This window comes from Gasterosteus aculeatus, chromosome 10, assembly GCF_964276395.1.
Source record: "Gasterosteus aculeatus chromosome 10, fGasAcu3.hap1.1, whole genome shotgun sequence".
NCBI classification, from domain to species: domain Eukaryota; kingdom Metazoa; phylum Chordata; class Actinopteri; order Perciformes; family Gasterosteidae; genus Gasterosteus; species Gasterosteus aculeatus.
In genome coordinates, this window is record NC_135697.1 from 5863875 (window position 1) to 5889986 (window position 26112).

The 26112-nt window shown below is 43.8% G+C and overlaps 1 protein-coding gene and 1 long non-coding RNA gene across 3 annotated transcripts in view; both read right to left on the reverse strand.

Moving 5' to 3' along the window:
* samd12 (sterile alpha motif domain containing 12) overlaps window positions 1-26112 on the reverse strand; it is an 88393-nt gene that overhangs the window by 42764 nt on the left and 19517 nt on the right. For both annotated transcript variants that reach the window (XM_078081215.1, XM_078081213.1), the window contains exon 4: window positions 806-946. In XM_078081215.1, coding sequence (XP_077937341.1) covers window positions 806-946 — 141 coding nt within the window. The remainder of the gene's footprint in view (window positions 1-805; window positions 947-26112) is intronic.
* On the reverse strand, window positions 5236-10995 carry LOC144383516 (uncharacterized). Its single transcript, XR_013450944.1, has 2 exons — window positions 10846-10995; window positions 5236-7256 (listed from the first exon to the last, which is right to left on the reverse strand). It is a non-coding gene; the product is annotated as an uncharacterized LOC144383516 (long non-coding RNA).

Here is a 26112-nt window from a genome sequence, read left to right on the forward strand (position 1 = left end):
CGTTAAAGTGTCACTCATACAGACAACGGGGCTGGTTGTGTCGTGGTGCAGCTGGTGAGCTGATCTGCCCGATATATAATCTCTAACTCTGAGTTAACAAACTTGCTACCGGACATGTTGCCAGCTAGTAAGTTTAGTGTGTTGGTTAATGTAATTATAACTATTATTTTCTAGGCACGTTTTTGAACATACAAAGGAATAAAATTTTGGCCCTCTGGCCCGGTTCAATACCAGCAAGCTGAAACGGTGAAAATATGCATCCTAACTTAGCGAACCTCTGATTCTGCTAGAATGATATTGATTTAAGTGTGTGTCTGTTTGAAACCCAATGTGCGTCCAGACCTTAAACCTGCACCAGGTTTTTGAAATAGCTTTAAATGACAGTAAGACTTCAAAAACAAGACGTCAGTGTTTACAAAGACCTGAGATCACTTTAAGCCAAAAGACCTAAAGAGGAAAAAATGTATGCTTGACTCTCGCATTGGTTACATAATTATTTCTGATTCATCACCTCCTCTGTGCTTCAAATTGCAGTGATTGCCATGACAACAGATGGCATGCACATAAATCCGGCACAGTAAATTATTTGAATATTTATCAGAATGTGAGAAGTAGGTGTCCTTGTGAATAATCTTTACCCGGGAGAAACACAGATACAGTATGTGCTCTGAAACGCTGAGGTGTTTCAAATCCCGTGCAAATGAATGTGATAAGAGAGACAAATAACATCACGGTGAAATGTGCAGTGCGTGTTCTATACTCTACACGGTGGACTGAGGATGGAAACTGGCGCAGAAAAGTCTACCTTGTGTGAGAAGCTGAAGGGTCCTGACTTCCTCCCGGACTCGGAGCTGCAGGACCTGCTGCAGGATGTGCTGCCTCTGGGCTTCCTGCATGATTCCCATTCTTTCCAGCTTCCTGTCCGTCAATCTCATCAGAGCCCGCCCTGAGCAGAGAGATGAAAACCAACCAGGCTGGGGGTCAGCAGAGAGAAGGAGCGGGAAGCCGTTGGGGATTCAATATGCACAGCTTGAGACACGGCAAAAGGCCACATGTGAAGCATTCGTGTGAGTGGAGGAACACAGCGAGGGAGCCCACACACAAACAAATGAGATGGGAAGATTACAGCTGCAGGAATCTTGCATTTGATTTTGATCAGCGGTTTTTTATAAGGTTGCAAAATGAAATCGAAAAACTCATTTTTAAGAACCTTTGTCTGTTAGCACGACTCGATGTGAAAGACATTCTATGTCCCCTCACAGCTTCTTTCTTTATGGCAAATCCTCTTGTACAATCCATAATTTAATCATCCAATCAGTGCCGATGGGGGGGGTTTGGGCTGCCAGCAAAACCGCGAGTCGAGTATGCCGCAATTATTAACGCCTGTTAAGACTGCCTTTGTGACATGTGGGATGCTAAGCAGATAGGGTGAAAATTCAGGGTAATTACTACGTGTCAGCTTGGACGACGACAGCCCCCTTTGCTCCGTTGCCCTGATGACTGCGTGGGCATGAAACTGTCCCTGATTGGTGGGCGGCTGAGGGGGAAAGATCAGCACCAATAGGCTCGTGGGAGCTGCTCCGTTCCATTCTTCTCCCTCGTTCTGGCTCTCGTTAACATCCCCTCCTATTATCAGATCACTAAAGCAAACATCACTAAAGCACTAAAGCAAACATTCCAAACATTATAAAGCAAACATTCCTGATGATACAGTTTTCTTTGCTCGCCACCAAGGCCAGATGGAGGTAAAATGTCACCCACTGTTGTTCAGAATGGCACCGAAAGTGTCCATTACATAACGTGCCGACAGTGGGGAGCAAAATCGAGTCATAAACGAGGTGAGATGTGGATATTAAATGGGGAGATGGGAAAAATAGGATTAGTTAAAGGTGGAAAGAGGACTGATGAATCAAAGCAGAGGTGGAGACGTGCAAAATGACAGAAGAAAAAATACAACGTGCGCATGCTGTCAAGAGTCTCTACATATTGACCAACCGACACTGGCACCTTGTTCTGTAACCAAAGATAGATCGGCATGGCAACAGAGGATCACTTTATTCTCTTATTAAATTATTCTGTGGGTTTATTACCAATATATTAATCTAGTATCGGGACTGTAACGGTTTCATTTATTGATTTCTATACGAGATGTCTAAAATACACTAACCCTAAGTTTTTTTCCAGCTATTAACGACAACCTAGTTCTCCTCCACCGTAAAACAGAAGACAAGCGGAAAAAGATGAATCAACCGGTTTGGGTATGATTTGGAATTGGTCAATAAAAGCCTGGATGTTTCATTCACTCAATATGTTTTTCTGTAGAGGTCTGAACAAATCAGGCCTGATTTTCCCTCACAGCTAAAAACAAGAAGTGCATTAACTGGGGAAGGTGGAGTACAGCGGAGGAACCGAATAGAATAAGCTTGACTATGACGACCAACAAAGTGTCAGTTCTGCACGGTGGGCGAGGCAGCGTCAGCAGGGTGGAACCGTTTCTTTCACGCTTTTACTCGCTCGCTGTGCAGTTCTGACTCATTGGCTTTGACAATCCCATCAACCCTCAGTCGGGAATTTTTTAAACCACAATTAATACACTGAGCAGTGTTGCATGGCCACGAGGAGGAGGAGGAGGAGGAGACGAGGCAATTGGTTAAGAGGAGCTAAATAAGTCAAGAGAGGCACCGATACTTGCGCCAGAAAAATGGCAAATCAGCTGTGAAAGGCATCGGAAATGACAAATGAGACCTCGGCCGGGCCATGCGGCGCTACGGAAACTATATATCTAATAAATATATAATAATGTGATCCAATACTGCTGCATGGCAAATTCTATACAGCAACGATGCATAATCCTGACACTTTATAATGCTATAATGCTGTGCAGGTTTTAGGCAAATCTGGCCAGAAAATAAAATGTATTAACTGGCAGCAGGCCGAGTGCAGCTGACGTGTACGTGCATGCTCTCTACTAACGAGCAGCGGCGACTCCAACGATGGCTAAAATAAGTAAGGATCTTTTCTTATTGATTGCTGTCTATAACCACATGTACACTCATCTACTCCACTCACTAATCAGCACGAGTAAGTCTCTATACATTCGGGTGGTTTGCTGCAGCTGAAATGCTATTTGTATTCTGCCCCTTTACCACTTAAGTACACCCATCTGGTCTCTACTGGGGACACTGCGATTTTGGGTACACCGCCGAAAAACCTCCTTATTTTGGGTGCTTTAAGGTTGGCATACCGACGCGGTGTTGTGTACGTCTCCAAATAACAACACACTTTAGCACCCCAACCCTCCTTCCTTTTCGCGAGCATTCCCGGTTTCCCTGCCGTTGGCACTCACGTATTCAGGTAGCATCTTGACTACCACGCTTATCTGCTGCTGCTGGAATGAGCTGAATAACTCCTTTCCTTATTTCTATAAGTGCGCTAGTGAATCCAAACTCCCAAGAAGATGAGATCTTGCTGCTGCTTCACTGATTACTTTTTTTTTTTTAAAGGCCTTGCCTCCACCTGCTTCTCTGAGTCACATCCAAGAATCTGTATTATATTAGAAGAGCGCTATATTGTACCTATAAAGATCAATCATATTGTTCTGAGTGCATTTTTTTTTTTTTTTTTTACAGAAGCACACTAATGTGAGCAGGTGACACACACACACACACACACACACACACAGTCCCCGGGAGTTAGATTAATGAGAGGTGGGTGAGCAGCAGTGTTGGGCTGAAGCAGATTAATCCACAGCTATAGCCTGGCACAGACAACCACGGCTCTGATGAATGGGAGCTTAAAGTGCATCTGTACAAACACACACACTAACACAAAATATACACAGACACATTGGATATAAAAGCAGGCCGGTATTTGCCAACTGCTCGCACCTATACAAACAGACACTGATGCTGCACTTCATTTCCAACGTGGTGTAATAAGCGCCGCGCTAACGACGAGGGCGTGGTGGGGACGGGAGCACAAAGGGTGACAAATGAGCCCCCCCCCTCCCCCTCTCCCTCCACCTTCACACTACAAGGCCCCACCGCGCCGCACAAGCTGAGGTCCACGCCGACAATGCATTCTCCTCAGGTAAAGCTCCCACACGCACGTCACACTTTATTTCTCAGATCTCCCGCGCAAGCTGCGCGCGGCCGTACGAGGATGTCCGCCTGTGAAAGGCTCGACAACGGCATCGCGCACTGCGCGGCCGGGGCGGTTACTTTGCCGGCATTAGCAGTGACATCATTCAGCAGCCTGCGGGCCCTTGAAGTAAAATGGTGACTGATTGTCCAGTATTCCTGCAGCCGCTGCCGCCACTGAGCACCTGTGATCCGATGCGAATGCTCGGCCCGGACTGCGGGAATGAAACTGGTCCAGCGAGGCCGGAGAGACACACACAACCGCACGCCCACGCTGCGGATAATAAGCTGCCGCGGTGCTCCAGTTGTCGCAGCAGCAGTGGCCTCGTGCTGATCTATTTCAGGTTGTGGATCATTATACCGCACCTCAGTCGGTTAGCCGCGCCTAACAAGCTGCGGACAGCCGGGACTCCGTAACGCTGCGGTACAGATAACTGAAACCCGTGTACGGCTTACTGTGGAGCTAACCAGCTGCCCTGAGGTAGACAGGCCGCCCTGTAGTTCCCTGCTCATTAAGGGGAGGGGGCGGGGGGGGGGGGGTGGGTCCAGCGATGTAACATCCTAACATGTGCGGGAGAAATGTGCCGACTTTACCACAACTCAAGTCTGGATTGGAGCATTGGAGGCCCCCACGGAGTGTGACGCGGGGCCGCGAGGTGCACTGGACGGGCCGCATCCACGCTGCTTGGTGTCCAGTGGGGACCAGTGGGGACCAGTGGTGGCCGGCGTTTCCCTAATTTTGAACGGCCTGATGCCACATGTTATTTTGTTGCTTTACATTGCATTCCTGCTGATGTAAATTCAAAATGCAAACGTTTTTCATCCCTAGCAAACAGTTATTGCACAACAATAAAATGATACCAGAATCATATCATGCAGTCGTTAATAACTCCTTTGATTGATGGGTTCCTTTACCTTGTTTTCATTTCCTTTATTGAGATTGGGGCATCTCATTACTAGCTGCAATGTAACCGCAACATAACTGCATTTCCTCTGTTATCCGCATCTCGTTTCAGTGAAGCCAAAGAGTGTGTCCTGTTGTTACGTTCTGCCTGTGCCTGGCCATGCAACAGAGAGGGAAGACCACGCGGATGAGTTGATTGAAAGAAAATACCGTTTATTAAGGACAACGAATGAGCAACGTAAAGTAAATAAAGTCAGTATAAGTGTTAGTCAGGAGAACTGAAAGCGTATGAAATCAGGGTATGTGAAAAGTCATGTAAAAGGAAACAAAAGCAGCAAAACGGTGCGGGAGAGAAGGAGAAGCGGCAGCCCTCCTTCCACCAGATCTCCCCAGCTTTTAAACCCCTCAGGATACATAAAGCCATCCCAGGTGTTCCTGGAAGGAATCATAGGAAACCCGTCACACCTGTGCTCCGCTCACCTGTAGGGGAGATGCAAATAGACAAAACGAGGAGGAGGAGCCGGCAGGTCCGTAACACCCCCTCCCTTAAGACAGAGGCCCCTAAAGGCCTCTGCAATAAAAATGTTCGAAACCCCACACAAAAAAAATAAACAAAACATTCTTAATTTTTTTAAATGAATCTATAAACTCAAAATGAGCACTTAACTTTCGTTTCGGTATGTTGACAGCCCATTCACATGGACTGGACACAGGAACCCTTTTGTCCACAGGCCAAAAACCACTCTACTCTCCAGCAGCTCCAATCACCCTCCCGCATACCAAGAGCTCCCGCAAATCCCGGTACCTGGAAAGCTACATTTAAGGAGATTAAGCGGAAGAAGAGTGGAGAGACAGGAAGAGAGAGAGATAGAGGCCAAGGCAAAGCATTCACTCCAGCCCACCCGGAGCACGGGACAAAGCGTCAGCCATGACATTGTCCACGCCCCGAATGTGCCGTATGTGCAAATTGTATGGCTGCAAAAATAAAGCCCAACGCATAAGGCGCTGACTAAGACTCTTTAAAGTGTGGAGGAATGTCAGTGGATTGTGATCCGAGTAGACAGTGATAGGAACAGCGCCCCCAGCTAGATACACATCAAACTGCTGTAGACCCCAGATTAACGCCAATGTTTCCTTCTCAATAGTCGAATAATTCAACTGATGACAATTAAACTTTCTTGAGAAGTAACATGTTGGCCTATCCACCCCCTGCTCATCACTCTGCAGGAGCACCGCACCAGCCCCCACATGGCTTGCGTCAACCTGCATCTGGAAAGGCTGATCAAAACGGGGTGCCATCAAAACTGGGGCAGAAGTCATCAACAACTTGACATTATCAAAAGCAGTTTGAGAGGTCACAGTCCATTCAAACTTCACTTTATCTTTTAACAGATTAGTCAAAGGGGCTACTACTGTAGAAAAGTTTGAACAAAAGCTGCGGTAATACCCTACCATGCCCAAAAACCGCCGCAACTCTGTTTTGTTGGTAGGGACAGGAAACTTATCAATAGCCACCACCTTAGCATGGACCGGCTTCACTTGCCCCTGCCCTACGATCTTCCCCAAGTATGCAACTGTAGCCTGGGCAAACTCACACTTGGCTAGATTTACAGTGAGGCGAGCATCAACAAGCCTAGAAAAGAGAGCCCGAATACGGTCCAGATGTTCAGACCACTCCTCGCTATACACAACCACATCATCGAGGTACACAGCGCATCCCTGCAACCCAGAAACAACACGGTTCATAAGTCGTTGAAATGTGGCTGGAGCATTTCGTAACCCGAAACTCATAACCGAATAGGAATATAACCCAGATGGTGTTATAAAGGCTGAAACTTCCTGAGCTCGAGATGACAATGGGACTTGATAATATCCTTTCAATAGGTCAAATTTACTCACAAACTTTGCTGATCCTACCCGATCAACACAATCTTCAACCCTTGGGAGTGGAAAAGAATCTGATTTTGTGATGTTATTCAATTTACGATAATCGGTACAGAATCTATTAGTCCCATCAGGTTTACTGACCAATATACAGGGTGAAGACCAACTTGAATAGGAAGGCTTAGCCAAACCATTTTCCAACAGGTACTTCACCTCTGCCTCTAGGTGTCGCTGTTTGTCTTGTGACACCCGATAGAACCGCTGTCTTATTGGTTCTGCATCACCAACATCAATATCATGCTCAATTAAATGAGTACATGATGGTGTATCTGAAAATAGAGAAGGGAAATCAGACAACAAAGACGACAGTTCTGATGCACGCTCCCCTGGCAAATGTCCAAACAATGTATTTAACTCTGCCAGTTTCTCAGAGTTCCTCAGACGAGGTTTCAGCACACAGTCATCAGGTCCTACCACATCTTCACCACTACTTTCTGCCCCCATGTAGGGAGTCTTAATGGCCCTAGGAGCCCCGACAACTGCGGCTAAAGAAACTGGAATAACCAGGTCACTAGACTCTGCTGCCGCAGAGACTGGAAACCTGCTGTGGTAGGATTTCAACAGATTTATGTGACAGAGCTGAGTGGAACGCCTACGATTGGGTGTAGAAAGTAAATAATTGAGGTCTGACACTTTTCGAACAATCTTATAAGGACCTGAATATTTTGCAAGGAACGGAGAATTTGCTATCGGTAATAATGCTAATACCTGATCCCCAGGACTGAACACCCTTGGCTCAGCTCGACGGTCATACCAACTCTTCATTTTCTGTTGGGTTTTTGTAAGTTTGTCTGTCGCCATCTCACAGGCCAAAAACAACCTACGACGAAAACCATTTACGTAGTCCAACAAATTAACAGGAGACTCAGGACATTTCAGCTCCCCCTGTAAGACCGCTAAAGGCCCCCGAACTCTATGTCCAAAGACCAGATCATTAGGCGAGAAACCCGTGCTCTCCTGGGTTACCTCTCGTGCCGCCAACATCAACCATGGGAGTCCCTCTTCCCAGTCTCTGTTAAGCTCGACACAATAACCCCTGAGAAGCGACTTCAGTGTCTGATGAAAACGCTCCAGAGCACCTTGGCTCTGGGCGTGATAGGCACTACTACGCTGATGTTTCACACGCAACTGCTCGAGCACCTCTCTGAATATGCGTGACGTAAAGTTAGAGCCTCTATCACTCTGTATAGTGTGAGGGATACCAAAGATGGAAATAAACTGTGAAAGGGCTTTCACCACCGACCTAGTTGTGATTGTACGCAACGCATAGGCAGCGGGATACCGGGTAGACTGACACATTACCGTCAGCAGGTAAACACTCCCTGACTTAGATGAAGGCAATGGTCCTACACAATCAATTAACAAATTTTCAAATGGTTTCCCTAGAGCTGGAATAGGGTAAAGTGGAGCTGGCTTTAACACCTGATTTGGCTTCCCCGTCAACTGGCATACATGACACGTCTTAATGAAGGTTGCCACATCCTTCTTTATGCGAGGCCAATAGAAGTACTTCATAAGACGGTCATAGGTTTTTCTAACCCCCAAGTGCCCCGCTACATTCCCATGAGCTGTCTGTAGGACCAGGTCTCTAAACTTACATGGTACGATCACTTGAAACACTGGATCATCAACCCCGTCGTCAGTGTGAGAGGACCACTTCCGGATCAACAACCCATCCTGAATAAAATACCCTCGCGACGCATTTCGCAACTCCACAGCCGTTAACACCCCAACGAACAGATCTTTCAATGTTGCATCCTCCTTTTGAGCTGCAACAAAATCACTATGAGAGAGAGATGGTGGTAAATTAGGCACAACAACAGACTTAAACTCTCTACTCTGAGAAACATCATCATTAGAGGCACGACTCATAGCCCGTGTCACGGCACAAGCTGTAAAGACAGTCAAATTCTGACCACCAACGTCACTGTCGGCTGGAATAGAAGGAACATTGTTAACAATTACAGGGGGCAGTACATCACGCCAGACACGTTCTCCAGCCAGGTTGTTACCTAAAAGAAGATGGACGCCCTCTATTGGTAAAGAAGGGCGAACTGCTATTGATACTTCCCCTTGCACTAAATCCGACTGCAGATTAATCCTGTGCAATGGAACAGAGACAACTTGCAACCCAATCCCCCGGACTAAAACATTGTTCCCAGTACTAGAGTCTGCAGAAAAAGGCAATACAGACTCCAAGATAAAAGACTCAGACGCCCCTGTGTCCCTAAGTATCTTAACTGGCACTTGGTTGGAACTACCCACCAGTGAAACTAACCCATCCGTAACAAAAGGAAAATAACCACTTCCCCCAGGCACAACTGAGTCAGGACCACCGTTTCTCTCACTGGCCCCAACAGAGCAAAGGCCTGATAGCTGAAATGGCGTCACAATGCCTTCAGATTTAACCTCGGTCTCACCCATCACAACTTTAGCAGGTCTAACAGGCTCAGATACAGCAAGTGTGACCCCCCTAACTACCTCAGTACCCTTTCTCTGACTTTTCCCCTTTAACACAGGACAGTCTCTCTTCCAGTGCCCCTTTTCCAAGCAGTATCGACACACATCAGCATCATTCTTAGCCTGACTGGCAGGTGTAAACGCAGAAAACCTAGAATCTCTGCGAAAACTCACAGCACCTCTGTGTGACTGATTGGAATGTGAATCTACTCTACTCTGAGTAGGTGACTCAAATGAACCCAACGAAGAAGACCCCAAAGCTCTATTGAAACGTCCAAAACGTTTTTCCTGATAAATCTGACCTGTGTCTTTTAAACTATACTTGTGTGTCAAAGCAAAATCGTCAGCCACAACTGCGGCTTCCGCTGCGGTTTTCATCTTCTGCTCAAATATATGTGTAGCGACGCGCTCCGGAAGGATGTTTCTGAACTGTTCTAAAACAATCAGGTTAGACAATTCTTCAAAAGTAGTGACTCCCACCGCGGAGCACCAACGATTAAAATGGCTGTACAATTCCCTCGCTACCTCTGTACAAGTCTGTTTTTCTCCCTTTCTCCAACTGCGAAACCGCAAACGATAAGCCTCAGGAACCAATTCATAAATTTTAAGCACTGCCTCTTTTACTTTGACATACTTTTTTCGATCTGGTACAGGCAAGGCAATAAACGCTTCTTGCGCTCTACCTACAAGAACACTTTGGATTAGCAACGTTCTTTCAGAGTCAGTCCAGCCACGGTCATCAGCCACACTCTCAAATAAAGAAAAGAAAATATCTGGATCTCTTTCATTGAATTTTGGCAGCAACCTAACCATGCTAGATATATCAGGGGAACGCAAAGACTCCCTAGGAGCAGGACCCTCCTCCCCATCAACTGGAAGCCTACCTTCAGCACTCAGTCTTAGCCGTTCCAACGCCACATCACGTTCACTTTTTATTCTTTCCATCTCTAACTCGCGTTTAGCTTCTCTTTCCTGTCGATCTGCCTCTCGTTGAGCTTCTCTCTCTTGACGTTCTGCCTCACGTTGAGCTTCTCTCTCTTCCTGTTGCATTTCTAGCAACACCTTTTGTTGCTCAAACGTGAGCGCCACCTTAGAACACCCTGTCGAATGAGGTGTCGACAGTGCTTCTCCCAAATCATCCATAATTTTAGATTCAGGTGACAAAATATTCTTAACAACCAATTCAGCCTGAACGGACAATCTAATCTGGGCTAATTTTGCTGTTCTTGGTAAACCTAAGTCAAGGCCATAATGGTCACAAACCCGGCGCAACTGATCCTTTGTCAAATTATTCAAAACCTCCACGGATGGAGTAACAAAAAAATCCTCCAAACTAGCCATACAAATGAAACGATTTTTACCCCATACAATTCTTGCAAATAAAGATAACAAGCTCACCTTTTCCCAATGCAAATGTGGCTACCACACTGCGCATCAGACGAGACAAAACAGAGCTGCCCTGTAGAAAGAAAGAAAAAAATAGCGATCCTCTTCATGCATATCCCAAGGACAGAGATCTTTATTACACGATATCAGCGGAGCCTTAACTTCCCCAACAAAATGCCGTTAAAGAAGGCTTCCACGACGGTGCCCTCTGCCCAGGATAGCACAAAAATAACAAACTAAAATAACAAACATTACAACTAACGGGCACTCGTAAAGCTCTGATAATTTTATCGAATACTTTATCAAATCGATCAATCTTGACGCGCAGTGCAGACCTACACTTGTCAAACAATCGCTCACCGCCAATACTTCAACCTGGCCTACTTTAACGACGGCCAAGGTACAAATTTACCTAATTGTTCTCCTCCTCTCACGCACCAACAAAATAAATAAATAAACCAATTGTTCCAAACGCAATTGATTTTCCCCTTAATCCGCGTGCGTCTTCCCAAAAAAACACGTTCGAATCAATGAACGATCAAAAGCACTTTCCGAATCAGACGCACCTAAACGAAACGGTCTCAATACATTCAAACGCATACATTATTATATATATTTTTTTTATATATATTTACCGACGTCGTTTTGGATCGATCCCGGACGAGCCCCCAATTCTGTTACGTTCTGCCTGTGCCTGGCCATGCAACAGAGAGGGAAGACCACGCGGATGAGTTGATTGAAAGAAAATACCGTTTATTAAGGACAACGAATGAGCAACGTAAAGTAAATAAAGTCAGTATAAGTGTTAGTCAGGAGAACTGAAAGCGTATGAAATCAGGGTATGTGAAATGTCATGTAAAAGGAAACAAAAGCAGCAAAACGGTGCGGGAGAGAAGGAGAAGCGGCAGCCCTCCTTCCACCAGATCTCCCCAGCTTTTAAACCCCTCAGGATACATAAAGCCATCCCAGGTGTTCCTGGAAGGAATCATAGGAAACCCGTCACACCTGTGCTCCGCTCACCTGTAGGGGAGATGCAAATAGACAAAACGAGGAGGAGGAGCCGGCAGGTCCGTAACACTGTATAATGAGTGTCTCTACACTTTATGTATCTGCTCTGCTGCTCCTCATTCACACTCTCTGGATATTTACTCTCCATATGGAAAATAAAGACATTTATAAAACGTGCATTTGGCATAACAGTGATTAATTTTACAATAACACGTTACCATATAATCATCTCGCCAATGGCATCATTAAGGGCGATTCTTTCCGTCTGCGGTTCAAACCGTCCCCTGAACTGCTCATCAGCAACGAGCTGTTCAAATTTCCCTTTTGGAAATTACACAAAACAATGGACACCAATTGATCGTCTCATCCCTGAAGGTTTGGGCGGTTTGGGCCATTGCTGCCTCGCTGTCCTCGTCGCCGGGTCTTGAAATGAAAAGTGTGCCACCTTATTATCCTTTTCTCCGGCACATCAAATATACATTTTGTTCCCAGCGTGACGCCCTTCAGCGGATCGAGGGGGTTCGCGGCTGCTCGGACTGCCGCTGCTTTCAAAGCGGAGGGCTGATGGATCCGCCAGCCGGACCTTTAGAAGACCCGAGGCGGGCTAGTGCGAGCTGCTGGATACGGGCCACTCGTCATTAAACCCCTAATATTACAGGCTATTAACTATTCAGAGCAAGGCCTCGTGACGCCATACAACAAGTGGCTGCTTGAGGGAAAAACAGTCTCATGCATGGATGGTTGAAGTCCTGCTACCAATGCACACTACCGTTCTTTCTCTTCAACACTTTTAGTCCGTGTGTATAGTAAGGGCTCCACGGTTGCATCCAATTCTGTATTTAAAGGCCTTAGGAGAGACTCTGGATTTACACAATGTGATGTATTGGGCCTCTCCGACAAAAAACACAACTTAACGGGGAGTCGCCCTCTTCCGTCCTCTTGCTTTTGGGTGCTTCATCACACCTCTCGCGCTGAATACATCCTAGCTATCGCAAATTGTGTGTTTCACTAAATCTTCATGCCAAGCTACTCTCCCACCCAAAAGAGCATCGGCCTTGTAATTACAACGGATTAGGGACTAATATCTAATTATGCCTTAATATGCTTTAATGCCTTTTTAATGGCAGCTCTGGTGCTGAAGTCAAATGTCTCTGTCGAGGGGAGGGGGTTGGGTTCTTGGCAGTGTGTGCTTGAGGGAGGATGGGAAACTATTTCTTTGGCTGAGGTTACAGGAGCCCAGCAGGGAGCCCGCCGCAGCATTCTGAAGCCGCCCGGCTCGCCGCCGTCACGCCGAAGGAGGGCGAACAAAAAACGCCTGCTTGAATTATGATGCGGAATGGAGAGTGTTGATGGATGTTGGTACTTTATGAACGGCAGACTAGTCTGCCAAGACGAGTTAGATCCGAGTACCGCCGGCAGGTGAGGAGAGTCTCAGCACTCCGTCGTGGGACTGGACGAGACGTTCTGTGTTGGAGAACAACATAAGATGCGACCCACCAACACACACACACACACACACACACACACATTGTAGGACGAGCACACTGAACCAGCAGAAGGCCCAGATGCCCTAATAAAATGTATTCACACTCACTGTTTGTTTCTCCGCGCATGATTGTTTTCCACAACAATATTCCATTCATCATTTGTTTCCCCCTTGTTTATTCTAACAGGGTGGAGGAACAGAAGAAAAAAGCTATCTGCATAATATTTCATAGATTGATTGGGATGCAAATTGCCTCGTGAGCCCAATCGGTGTGGCCGGGCCTGTTTTAATTGGGTTCTGCTAATTAATGCTCCATGTGAAGACAAACGGAATTACTTGCAGGTTTTTGCGCATGTCATTATCTCCTAATTGTGCCAGCAGGAAAAATCAGGCATTTGTGTGTGTGCCTATTTGATTAACCCTTTATTTTCTTGTATAATCTTGTAAAAATCATTACACCTTAATAACAAACATATCATTACATTAATTCACCATTAGGAGGCTACGTTCTAATGTTTTAATCACTGGAAGATAAATACGAGAAAATATTATTAATTCACAGACAAACTGAATAAATTTGGCTTGTCACAAAAACAGTGGTTTAATGGGAAAGTTAAGATTAATGTTCCGTAATAATAATGACTGCACATGACATGATTTCTCTTTTACAACTAACACTGCCGGTGAGATAAGAGGTGTGTGTGTATGACTTGTTAGATATGTGCTTGAGATTTAATCGGAATTATTTATTTTGCTCGTTGAACTTAAAAGAAAATAATATCTTCCAAGTGAGGAAAATGCATCAAAGGGTAAAACGGCGCCGCCGAGGGATGCGAACAGATAAACCTGTTAATGTGACCAGTCGTGCTCCGAGGGGCAGAGAGCAACGGCAACTAGAAAAGGCATTTCCTGCTGAAAATGCGTTGGAATGCAAAAAGCTGAAAGCTGCACTGAATATTTAAAAATAGCTGAAAATACAGAAAGTTGAAGGGAATTTGAATACATTTGCTGAATATTTAAAAAATAGCTGAAAATACAGAAAGTTGAAGGGAATTTGAGTACATTTGCTGAATATTTAAAAATAGCTGAAAATACAGAAAGTTGAAGGGAATTTGAGTACATTTGCTGAATATTTAAAAATAGCTGAAAATACAGAAAGTTGAAGGGAATTTGAATACATTTGCTGAAATAAAAGATATTAGAAAAGCTGAAATTAATTTGAAATAGCTGAAAATACAGAAATGGGAGAAACTGAAAGGAATTTCAATAGATTTGCTGAAAAAGCAGAAATGAAAACAGCTGAAATAAATGTGAAATATTGCAAAACAGAAGTTGCAGGAGCTTAAATGAATTTTAAAAAGTACAGAAATAACAAAAGCTGAGATGAATAAAAAGAGGTTTAAAATTGTTTGTAGTAATGTTAGTTGTAATTTGGGTATTAGTACTAGCAGTAGAAGTCGGTTTAGTATCAATAGCAGTAGAAACAGCTGGAATACTGATACTATTAGCCATAGTAGTATTTTTAATAACATTAGTAGTAGTTGTATTAATAGCAGTAGAAATACTAGTAGTATGGTAGTAGAAGTATCAGCTGTAGTTCTACTAGAAGTACTAGTAATATTCGTAGTGGTTATAGTAGTATTTGAAAGAGCAATGCGTATTTCAACGAAACCGCTTCATGGTTAAGGTACAGATAATCATTGAAGCTTTTAGTTTGTAATGATGGAATTGGGTGAGGGGGGGTTGGGAAACAGAATGTTTGTTATTCAAACTAAGAAGTTTTTAATTAATAGGCCTCATCACAAACATTACAGTAAAAATTCCCTCCATGTGGCTTTTATTTTGAAATTATTGGATTGGGTGGGTTGGGGGGGTGTAGATAGAGGGTGAGGAAGGGAGGGGTGGTGAGGAAGAGATAGAGGGAGAGAGAGAGGAGGAGAAATAGACAGACATACTGACTGACTGAGTGATTAACAGTGAGAAGAGGTCAGGGTGGAGGGGGGAGGGGGGGCGAGTGTCTTTATCATATTGGTCTGTTGACAGAAAGCATAGCTGCGTCATGTGACTCCACTAATCACGTCATTGGAGCAGCTGTGAGTCACACACAGAGATACTGCAGCGTGTTTACGAGTAACCACGGCAACGGCGCACCTATTGGATTGGGTGGGGTGGGGGGGTGTAGATAGAGGGAGGGAGGGTGAGAGGGTGAGGAAGGGAATGGTGGTGAGGAAGAGAGGGAGAGGGGAGGAGAATTAGACTGACTGACTGACTGAGAGTGATTAACAGTAAGTAGAGGTCAGGGGGGAGGGGGGAGGGGGGGCGAGTGTCTTTATCATATTGGTCTGTTGACAGAAAGCATAGCTGGGTCATGTGACTCCACTAATCAGGTCATAGGAACGAGCAGCTGTGAGTCACAGACAGATCCTGCAGCATGTGAGTGCTCGTAACCACGACAACGGCGCACCTGTGCTCATTAACGAGCTGCTGCAAAAGTGCAGACACAGGACAGCGAGTTACACAGAATCCACACCTCAAACAAATGGGAACCAGCGCAAAACTATAACAGCTATCTAAAAAATACGGCGTTTGTATGAGACCCAAGACTCTACCGAACGCGTGGATGTGTTTTTATGTCTGTCCGGTAATAAATACGGCTCCTATGGCCGTTGACAGAACGTGTACCTTGTGGATTTTTGTGAGAAATATGTCGGCAGATTTGTATTGGAGCCTATGGGGCTTTTGGCAGAGGTTGTGTCACTCAAACACTCCTTGCGCCAAAACTAAAAAACTCTGGGATTCCATGAACACATTAATCCAATCAGCACAACCATACCCTCATTAATCTGAAGAAATTAAGCCTCTAGAGTGTATACTTTGGCTGTAAGGACAGAAGTTCCATATTTTTTTAACCAGATTTTCGCGCTGCCCCACACTCTAGCCTGCGAGGTCCCCCTCTAGCAGACGCAATACACACTCATGTAAAAGTCAGAAACGGAGCGAAGAACTAGTGAAACATAATCAGTGATTATGAAAAAAGTACAATAGATATCAAGAAGCAGTTTTTTTCATAAAATAGTTGAGACTTGTGTGAACATTTGAGAGTTGAAATGGTGTCTGTAGCTGAAAGATTGGCGAAGCTGAAAAATCTGAAAGTTGAAGAAGTTGAAGAGGATTTGAAAAGCAAACTCCATTTGAAAACCATGTTAAAATATTAACGATTATTGATTTATATAAATTCAAGCTTAAGAGGTAGAAAGCTGAAAAGTCATAGCCTGGAAGCCAGAAAGAAGCTGAACATTTTAATATTTGAAGGATTTTAATAGCTGAAAGTGTGAAGGAGTTGAAAGGTGCCACGGAAGAAATAGAAGAACTAGAAAATGCATTTCCTGCTGAAAATGCGTTGGAATGCAAAAAGCTGAAAGCTGAAATGAACTTTTTAAAATAGCTGAAAATACAGAAAGTTGAAGGGAATTTGAATACATTTGCTGAAATTATAGATATTAGAAAAGCTGAAATGAATTTGAAATTGCTGAAAATACAGAAATGGGAGAAGCTGAAAGGAATTTCAATAGATTTGCTGAAAAAGCAGAAATGAAAACAGCTGAAATAAATTTGAAATATTGCAAAAAAATACAGAAATGAATAGTGAAAAATTGCTGTTGATAGAGGCATAAGAATAGCTGAAATTATTTTAAAGAACTGCTGAAAATACAGGAAGTGGGGAAGCTGAATTTCAATAGATTTTCTAAAAACAGAAGTTGCAGGAGCTTAAATTTGTTTAAAATTGTTTGTAGTAATATTAGTAGTAGTATTAGTTATAATTGTGGTATTAGTAGTACTAGCAGTAATAGTAGGTTTAGTATCAATAGCAGTAGAAACAGCTGTAATACTATTAGCCATAGTCGTATTTGTAATAACATTAGTAGTAGTTGTAGTATTAATAGCAGTAGAAATACTAGTAGTATGGTAGTAGAAGTATCAGTTGTAGTACTAGAAGTACGAGTAATATTCGTAGTGGGAGACAGAATGTTTGTTATTCAAACTAAGAAGTTTTTAATTAATAGGCCTCATCACAAACATTACAGTAAAAATTCCCTCCATGTGGCTTTTATTTTGAAATTATTGGATTGGGTGGGTTGGGGGGGTGTAGATAGAGGGAGGGAGGGTGAGAGGGTGAGGAAGGGAGGGGTGGTGAGGAAGAGATAGAGGGAGAGAGAGAGGAGGAGAAATAGACAGACATACTGACTGACTGAGTGATTAACAGTAAGAAGAGGTCAGGGTGGAGGGGGGAGGGGGGGCGAGTGTCTTTATCATATTGGTCTGTTGACAGAAAGCATAGCTGCGTCATGTGACTCCACTAATCAGGTCATTGGAGCAGCTGTGAGTCACACACAGAGATACTGCAGCGTGTTTACGAGTAACCACGGCAACGGCGCACCTATTGCATTGGGTGGGGTGGGGGGGTGTAGATAGAGGGAGGGAGGGTGAGAGGGTGAGGAAGGGAATGGTGGTGAGGAAGAGAGGGAGAGGGGAGGAGAATTAGACTGACTGAGAGTGATTAACAGTAAGTAGAGGTCAGGGGGGAGGGGGGAGGGGGGGCTAGTGTCTTTATCATATTGGTCTGTTGACAGAAAGCATAGCTGCGTCATGTGACTCCACTAATCACGTCATTGGAGCAGCTGTGAGTCACACACAGAGATACTGCAGCGTGTTTACGAGTAACCACGGCAACGGCGCACCTATTGGATTGGGTGGGGTGGGGGGGTGTAGATAGAGGGAGGGAGGGTGAGAGGGTGAGGAAGGGAATGGTGGTGAGGAAGAGAGGGAGAGGGGAGGAGAATTAGACTGACTGACTGACTGAGAGTGATTAACAGTAAGTAGAGGTCAGGGTGGAGGGGGGAGGGGGGAGGGGGGGCTAGTGTCTTTATCATATTGGTCTGTTGACAGAAAGCATAGCTGCGTCATGTGACTCCACTAATCAGCTCATAGGAGCAAGCAGCTGTGAGTCACAGACAGATCCTGCAGCATGTGAGTGCTCGTAACCACGACAACGGCGCACCTGTGCTCATTAACGGCTGCAAAATGCAGAGACATGGCAGCAAGTTACACAGAATCCACACCTCACACAAATGAGAACCAGCGCAAAACTATAACAGCTATCTAAAAAATACGGCGTTTGTATGAGACCCAAGACTCTACCGAACGCGTGGATGTGCTTTTTATGTCTGTCCGGTAATAAATACGGCTCCTATGGCCGTTTACAAAACGTGTACCTTGTGGATTTTTGTGAGAAATATGTCGGCAGATTTGTATTGGAGCCTATGGGGCTTTTGGCAGAGGTTGTGTCACTCAAACACTCCTTGCGCCAAAACTAAAAAACTCTGGGATTCCATGAACACATTAATCCAATCAGCACAACCATACCCTCATTAATCTGAAGAAATGAAGCCTCTAGAGTGTATACTTTGGCTGCAAGGACAGAAGTTCCATACTTTTTTAACCAGATTTCTGCGATGCCCCACACTCTAGCCCGCGAGGTCCCCCTCTAGCAGACGCAATACACACTCATGTAAAAGTCAGAAACGGAGCGAAGAACTAGTGAAACATAATCAGTGATTATGAAAAAAGTACAATAGATATCAAGAAGCAGTTTTTTTCATAAAATAGTTGAGACTTGTGTGAACATTTGAGAGTTGAAATGGTGTCTGTAGCTGAAAGATTTGCAAAGCTGAAAAATCTGAAAGTTGAAGAAGTTTAGGAGGATTTGAAAGCAAACTCCATTTGAAAACCATGTTAAAATATTAATGATTATTGATTTATATAAATTCAAGCATAAGAGGTAGAAAGCTGAAAAGTCATAGCCCTCAAGCCAGAAAGGAGCTGAACATTTTAATATTTGAACGGTTTTAATAGCTGAAAGTGTGAAGGAGTTGAAAGGTGCCGCGGAAGAAATAGAAGAAGAAGATGAAGTTGAAGAATAAAGATTCGAAGAACAATACTTGGAATGCATCTCAATGCATTCCAACTAAATAGCTGAAAATACAGAAAGTTGAAGGGAATTTGAATACATCTGAACTTACAGATATTAGAAAAGCTGAAATTAATTTGAAATTGCTGAAAATACAGAAATGGGAGAAGCTGAAAGGAATTTCAATAGATTTGCTGAAAAAGCAGAAATGAAAACAGCTGAAATAAATTTGAAATATTGCAAAAAAATACAGAAATGAATATTAAAAAATTGCTGTTGATAGAGGCATAAGAATAGCTGAAATTATTTTAAAGAACTGCTGAAAATACAGGAAGTGGGGAAGCTGAATTTCAATAGATTTTCTAAAAACAGAAGTTGCAGGAGCTTAAATTTGTTTAAAATTGTTTGTAGTAATATTAGTAGTAGTATTAGTTATAATTGTGGTATTAGTAGTACTAGCAGTATAAGCAGTAATAGTAGGTTTAGTATCAATAGCAGTAGAAACAACTGGAATACTATTAGCCATAGTAGTATTTGTAATAACATTAGTAGTAGTTGTAGTATTAATAGCAGTAGAAATACTAGTAGTATGGTAGTAGAAGTATCAGTTGTAGTACTAGAAGTACGAGTAATATTCGTAGTGGGAGACAGAATGTTTGTTATTCACACTTAAAAGTTTTTAATTAATAGGCCTCATCACAGACATTACAGTAAAAATTCCCTCCATGGGGCTTTTATTTTGAAATTATTGGATTGGGTGGGGTGGGGGGGAGTAGATAGAGGGAGGGAGGGTGAGAGGGTGAGGAAGGGAGGGGTGGTGAGGAAGAGATAGAGGGAGAGAGAGAGAGAGGAGAAATAGACATACATACTGACTGAGAGTGATTAACAGTGAGCACAGGTCAGGGGGGAGGGGGGAGGGGGGGCCAGTGTCTTTATCATATTGGTCTGTTGACAGAAAGCATAGCTGCGTCATGTGACTCCACTAATCAGGTCATTGGAGCAGCTGTGAGTCACACACAGAGATACTGCAGCGTGTTTACGAGTAACCACGGCAACGGCGCACCTATTGCATTGGGTGGGGTGGGGGGGTGTAGATAGAGGGAGGGAGGGTGAGAGGGTGAGGAAGGGAATGGTGGTGAGGAAGAGAGGGAGAGGGGAGGAGAATTAGACTGACTGACTGACTGAGAGTGATTAACAGTAAGTAGAGGTCAGGGGGGAGGGGGGAGGGGGGGCCAGTGTCTTTATCATATTGGTCTGTTGACAGAAAGCATAGCTGCGTCATGTGACTCCACTAATCAGGTCATTGGAGCAGCTGTGAGTCACACACAGAGATACTGCAGCGTGTTTACGAGTAACCACGGCAACGGCGCACCTATTGCATTGGGTGGGGTGGGGGGGTGTAGATAGAGGGAGGGAGGGTGAGAGGGTGAGGAAGGGAATGGTGGTGAGGAAGAGAGGGAGAGGGGAGGAGAATTAGACTGACTGACTGACTGAGAGTGATTAACAGTAAGTAGAGGTCAGGGGGGAGGGGGGAGGGGGGGCTAGTGTCTTTATCATATTGGTCTGTTGACAGAAAGCATAGCTGCGTCATGTGACTCCACTAATCAGGTCATAGGAGCGAGCAGCTGTGAGCCACAGACAGATCCTGCAGCATGTGAGTGCTCGTAACCACGACAACGACGCACCTGTGCGGCTGCAAAAGTGCAGACACAGGACAGCGAGTTACACAGAATCCACACCTCAAACAAATGAGAACCAGCGCAAAACTATAACAGCTATCTAAAAAATACGGCGTTTGTATGAGACCCAAGACTCTACCGAACGCGTGGATGTGTTTTTATGTCTGTCCGGTAATAAATACGGCTCCTATGGCCGTTGACAGAACGTGTACCTTGTGGATTTTTGTGAGAAATATGTCGGCAGATTTGTATTGGAGCCTATGGGGCTTTTGGCAGAGGTTGTGTCACTCAAACACTCCTTGCGCCAAAACTAAAAAACTCTGGGATTCCATGAACACATTAATCCAATCAGCACAACCATACCCTCATTAATCTGAAGAAATGAAGCCTCTAGAGTGTATACTTTGGCTGCAAGGACAGAAGTTCCATACTTTTTTAACCAGATTTCTGCGCTGCTTCAGCCTCTAGCCTCGAGCTCTCCACTCTAGCAGACGCAATACACACTCATGTAAAAGTCAGAAACGGAGCGAAGAACTAGTGAAACATAATCAGTGATTATGAAAAAAGTACAATAGATATCAAGAAGCAGTTTTTTTCATAAAATAGTTAAGACTTGTGTCAACATTTAAAAGTTTAAATGGTGTCTGTAGCTGAAAGATTTGCGAAGCTGAAAAATCTGAAAGTTGAAGAAGTTTAGGAGGATTTGAAAGCAAACTCCATTTGAAAACCATGTTAAAATATTAATGATTATTGATTTATATAAATTCAAGCTTAAGAGGTAGAAAGCTGAAAAGTCATAGCCCTCAAGCCAGAAAGGAGCTGAACATTTTAATATTTGAACTGTTTTAATAGCTGAAAGTGTGAAGGAGTTGAAAGGTGGCGCGGAAGAAATAGAAGAAGAAGATGAAGATGAAGAAATAAAGATTCGAAGAACAATACTTGGAATGCATCGTTAATGCATTCCAACAACTAGAAAAGGCATTTCCTGCTGAAAATGCGTTGGAATGCAAAAAGCTGAAAGCTGCACTGAATATTTAAAAATAGCTGAAAATACAGAAAGTTGAAGGGAAGTTGAATACATTTGCTGAATATTTAAAAATAGCTGAAAATACAGAAAGTTGAAGGGAATTTGAGTACATTTGCTGAATATTTAAAAATAGCTGAAAATACAGAAACTCGAAGGGAATTTGAATACATTTGCTGAAATAAAAGATATTAGAAAAGCTGAAATTAATTTTAAATAGCTGAAAATACAGAAATGGGAGAAGCTGAAAGGAATTTCAATAGATTTGCTGAAAAAGCAGAAATGAAAACAGCTGAAATAAATGTGAAATATTGCAAAACAGAAGTTGCAGGAGCTTAAATGAATTTTAAAAAGTACAGAAATAACAAAAGCTGAGATGAATAAAAAGAGGTTTAAAATTGTTTGTAGTAATGTTAGTCGTAATTTGGGTATTAGTACTAGCAGTAGAAGTCGGTTTAGTATCAATAGCAGTAGAAACAGCTGGAATACTGATACTATTAGCCATAGTAGTATTTGTAATAACATTAGTAGTAGTTGTAGTATTAATAGCAGTAGAAATACTAGCAGTATGGTAGTAGAAGTATCAGTTGTAGTACTAGAAGTACGAGTAATATTCGTAGTGGGAGACAGAATGTTTGTTATTCACACTTAAAAGTTTTTAATTAATAGGCCTCATCACAGACATTACAGTAAAAATTCCCTCCATGGGGCTTTTATTTTGAAATTATTGGATTGGGTGGGGTGGGGGGGTGTAGATAGAGGGAGGGAGGGTGAGAGGGTGAGGAAGGGAATGGTGGTGACGAAGAGAGGGAGAGGGGAGGAGAATTAGACTGACTGACTGACTGAGTGATTAACAGTGAGAAGAGGTCAGGGTGGAGGGGGGAGGGGGGGCGAGTGTCTTTATCATATTGGTCTGTTGACAGAAAGCATAGCTGCGTCATGTGACTCCACTAATCAGGTCACAAGGAGCAGCTTTGAGCCACAGACAGAGATCCTGCAGCGTGTGAGCGAGTAACCACGACAACGGCGCACCTATTGGATTGGGTGGGGTGGGGGGGTGTAGATAGAGGGAGGGAGGGTGAGGGGGTGAGGAAGGGAATGGTGGTGAGGAAGAGAGAGAGGGAGAGGGGAGGAGAATTAGACAGACTGACTGACTGAGAGTGATTAACAGTGAGAAGACGTCAGGGTGGAGGGGGGAGGGGGGGCGAGTGTCTTTATCATATTGGTCTGTTGACAGAAAGCATAGCTGCGTCATGTGACTCCACTAATCAGGTCACAAGGAGCAGCTGTGAGCCACAGACAGATCCTGCAGCGTGTGAGTGCTCGTAACCACGACAACGCCGCACCTGTGCGGCTGCAAAATGCAGAGACATGGCTGCAAGTTACACAGAATCCACACCTCAGACAAATGGGAACCAGCGCAAAACTATAACAGCTATCTAAAAAATACGGCGTTTGTATGAGACCCAAGACTCTACCGAACGCGTGGATGTGTTTTTATGTCTGTCCGGTAATAAATACGGCTCCTATGGCCGTTGACAAAACGTGTACCTTGTGGATTTTTGTGAGAAATATGTCGGCAGATTTGTATTGGAGCCTATGGGGCTTTTGCCAGAGGTTGTGTCACTCAAACACTCCTTGCGCCAAAACTAAAAAACTCTGGGATTCCATGAACACATTAATCCAATCAGCACAACCATACCCTCATTAATCTGAAGAAATGAAGCCTCTAGAGTGTATACTTTGGCTGTAAGGACAGAAGTTCCATATTTTTTTAACCAGATTTTCGCGCTGCCCCACACTCTAGCCTGCGAGGTCCCCCTCTAGCAGACGCAATACACACTCATGTAAAAGTCAGAAACGGAGCGAAGAACTAGTGAAACATAATCAGTGATTATGAAAAAAGTACAATAGATATCAAGAAGCAGTTTTTTTCATAAAATAGTTGAGACTTGTGTGAACATTTGAGAGTTGAAATGGTGTCTGTAGCTGAAAGATTGGCGAAGCTGAAAAATCTGAAAGTTGAAGAAGTTGAAGAGGATTTGAATACAAACTCCATTTGAAAACCATGTTAAAATATTAATGATTATTGATTTATATAAATTCAAGCTTAAGAGGTAGAAAGCTGAAAAGTCATAGCCCCCAAGCCAGAAAGAAGCTGAACATTTTAATATTTGAATGGTTTTAATAGCTGAAAGTATGAAGGAGTTGAAAGGTGCGGCGGAAGAAATAGAGGAATAAGTCGGAACTAGAAAATGCATTTCCTGCTGAAAATGCGTTGGAATGCAAAAAGCTGAAAGCTGAAATGAACTTTTTAAAATAGCTGAAAATACAGAAAGTTGAAGGGAATTTGAATACATTTGCTGAAATTATAGATATTAGAAAAGCTGAAATGAATTTGAAATTGCTGAAAATACAGAAATGGGAGAAGCTGAAAGGAATTTCAATAGATTTGCTGAAAAAGCAGAAATGAAAACAGCTGAAATAAATTTGAAATATTGCAAAAAAATACAGAAATGAATAGTGAAAAATTGCTGTTGATAGAGGCATAAGAATAGCTGAAATTATTTTAAAGAACTGCTGAAAATACAGGAAGTGGGGAAGCTGAATTTCAATAGATTTTCTAAAAACAGAAGTTGCAGGAGCTTAAATTTGTTTAAAATTGTTTGTAGTAATATTAGTAGTAGTATTAGTTATAATTGTGGTATTAGTAGTACTAGCAGTAATAGTAGGTTTAGTATCAATAGCAGTAGAAACAGCTGTAATACTATTAGCCATAGTCGTATTTGTAATAACATTAGTAGTAGTTGTAGTATTAATAGCAGTAGAAATACTAGTAGTATGGTAGTAGAAGTATCAGTTGTAGTACTAGAAGTACGAGTAATATTCGTAGTGGGAGACAGAATGTTTGTTATTCAAACTAAGAAGTTTTTAATTAATAGGCCTCATCACAAACATTACAGTAAAAATTCCCTCCATGTGGCTTTTATTTTGAAATTATTGGATTGGGTGGGTTGGGGGGGTGTAGATAGAGGGAGGGAGGGTGAGAGGGTGAGGAAGGGAGGGGTGGTGAGGAAGAGATAGAGGGAGAGAGAGAGGAGGAGAAATAGACAGACATACTGACTGACTGAGTGATTAACAGTGAGTACAGGTCAGGGTGGAGGGGGGAGGGGGGGCGAGTGTCTTTATCATATTGGTCTGTTGACAGAAAGCATAGCTGCGTCATGTGACTCCACTAATCAGGTCATTGGAGCAGCTGTGAGTCACACACAGAGATACTGCAGCGTGTTTACGAGTAACCACGGCAACGGCGCACGTATTGCATTGGGTGGGGTGGGGGGGTGTAGATAGAGGGAGGGAGGGTGAGAGGGTGAGGAAGGGAATGGTGGTGAGGAAGAGAGGGAGAGGGGAGGAGAATTAGACTGACTGAGAGTGATTAACAGTAAGTAGAGGTCAGGGGGGAGGGGGGAGGGGGGGCGAGTGTCTTTATCATATTGGTCTGTTGACAGAAAGCATAGCTGCGTCATGTGACTCCACTAATCACGTCATTGGAGCAGCTGTGAGTCACACACAGAGATACTGCAGCGTGTTTACGAGTAACCACGGCAACGGCGCACCTATTGGATTGGGTGGGGTGGGGGGGTGTAGATAGAGGGAGGGAGGGTGAGAGGGTGAGGAAGGGAATGGTGGTGAGGAAGAGAGGGAGAGGGGAGGAGAATTAGACTGACTGACTGACTGAGAGTGATTAACAGTAAGTAGAGGTCAGGGTGGAGGGGGGAGGGGGGGCCAGTGTCTTTATTATATTGGTCTGTTGACAGAAAGCATAGCTGCGTCATGTGACTCCACTAATCAGGTCACAAGGAGCAGCAGTGAGCCACAGACAGATCCTGCAGCGTGTGAGTGCTCGTAACCACGACAACGGCGCACCTGTGATCATTAACGGCTGCAAAATGCAGAGACATGGCAGCGAGTTACACAGAATCCACACCTCACACAAATGAGAACCAGCGCAAAACTATAACAGCTATCTAAAAAATACGGCGTTTGTATGAGACCCAAGACTCTACCGAACGCGTGGATGTGTTTTTATGTCTGTCCGGTAATAAATACGGCT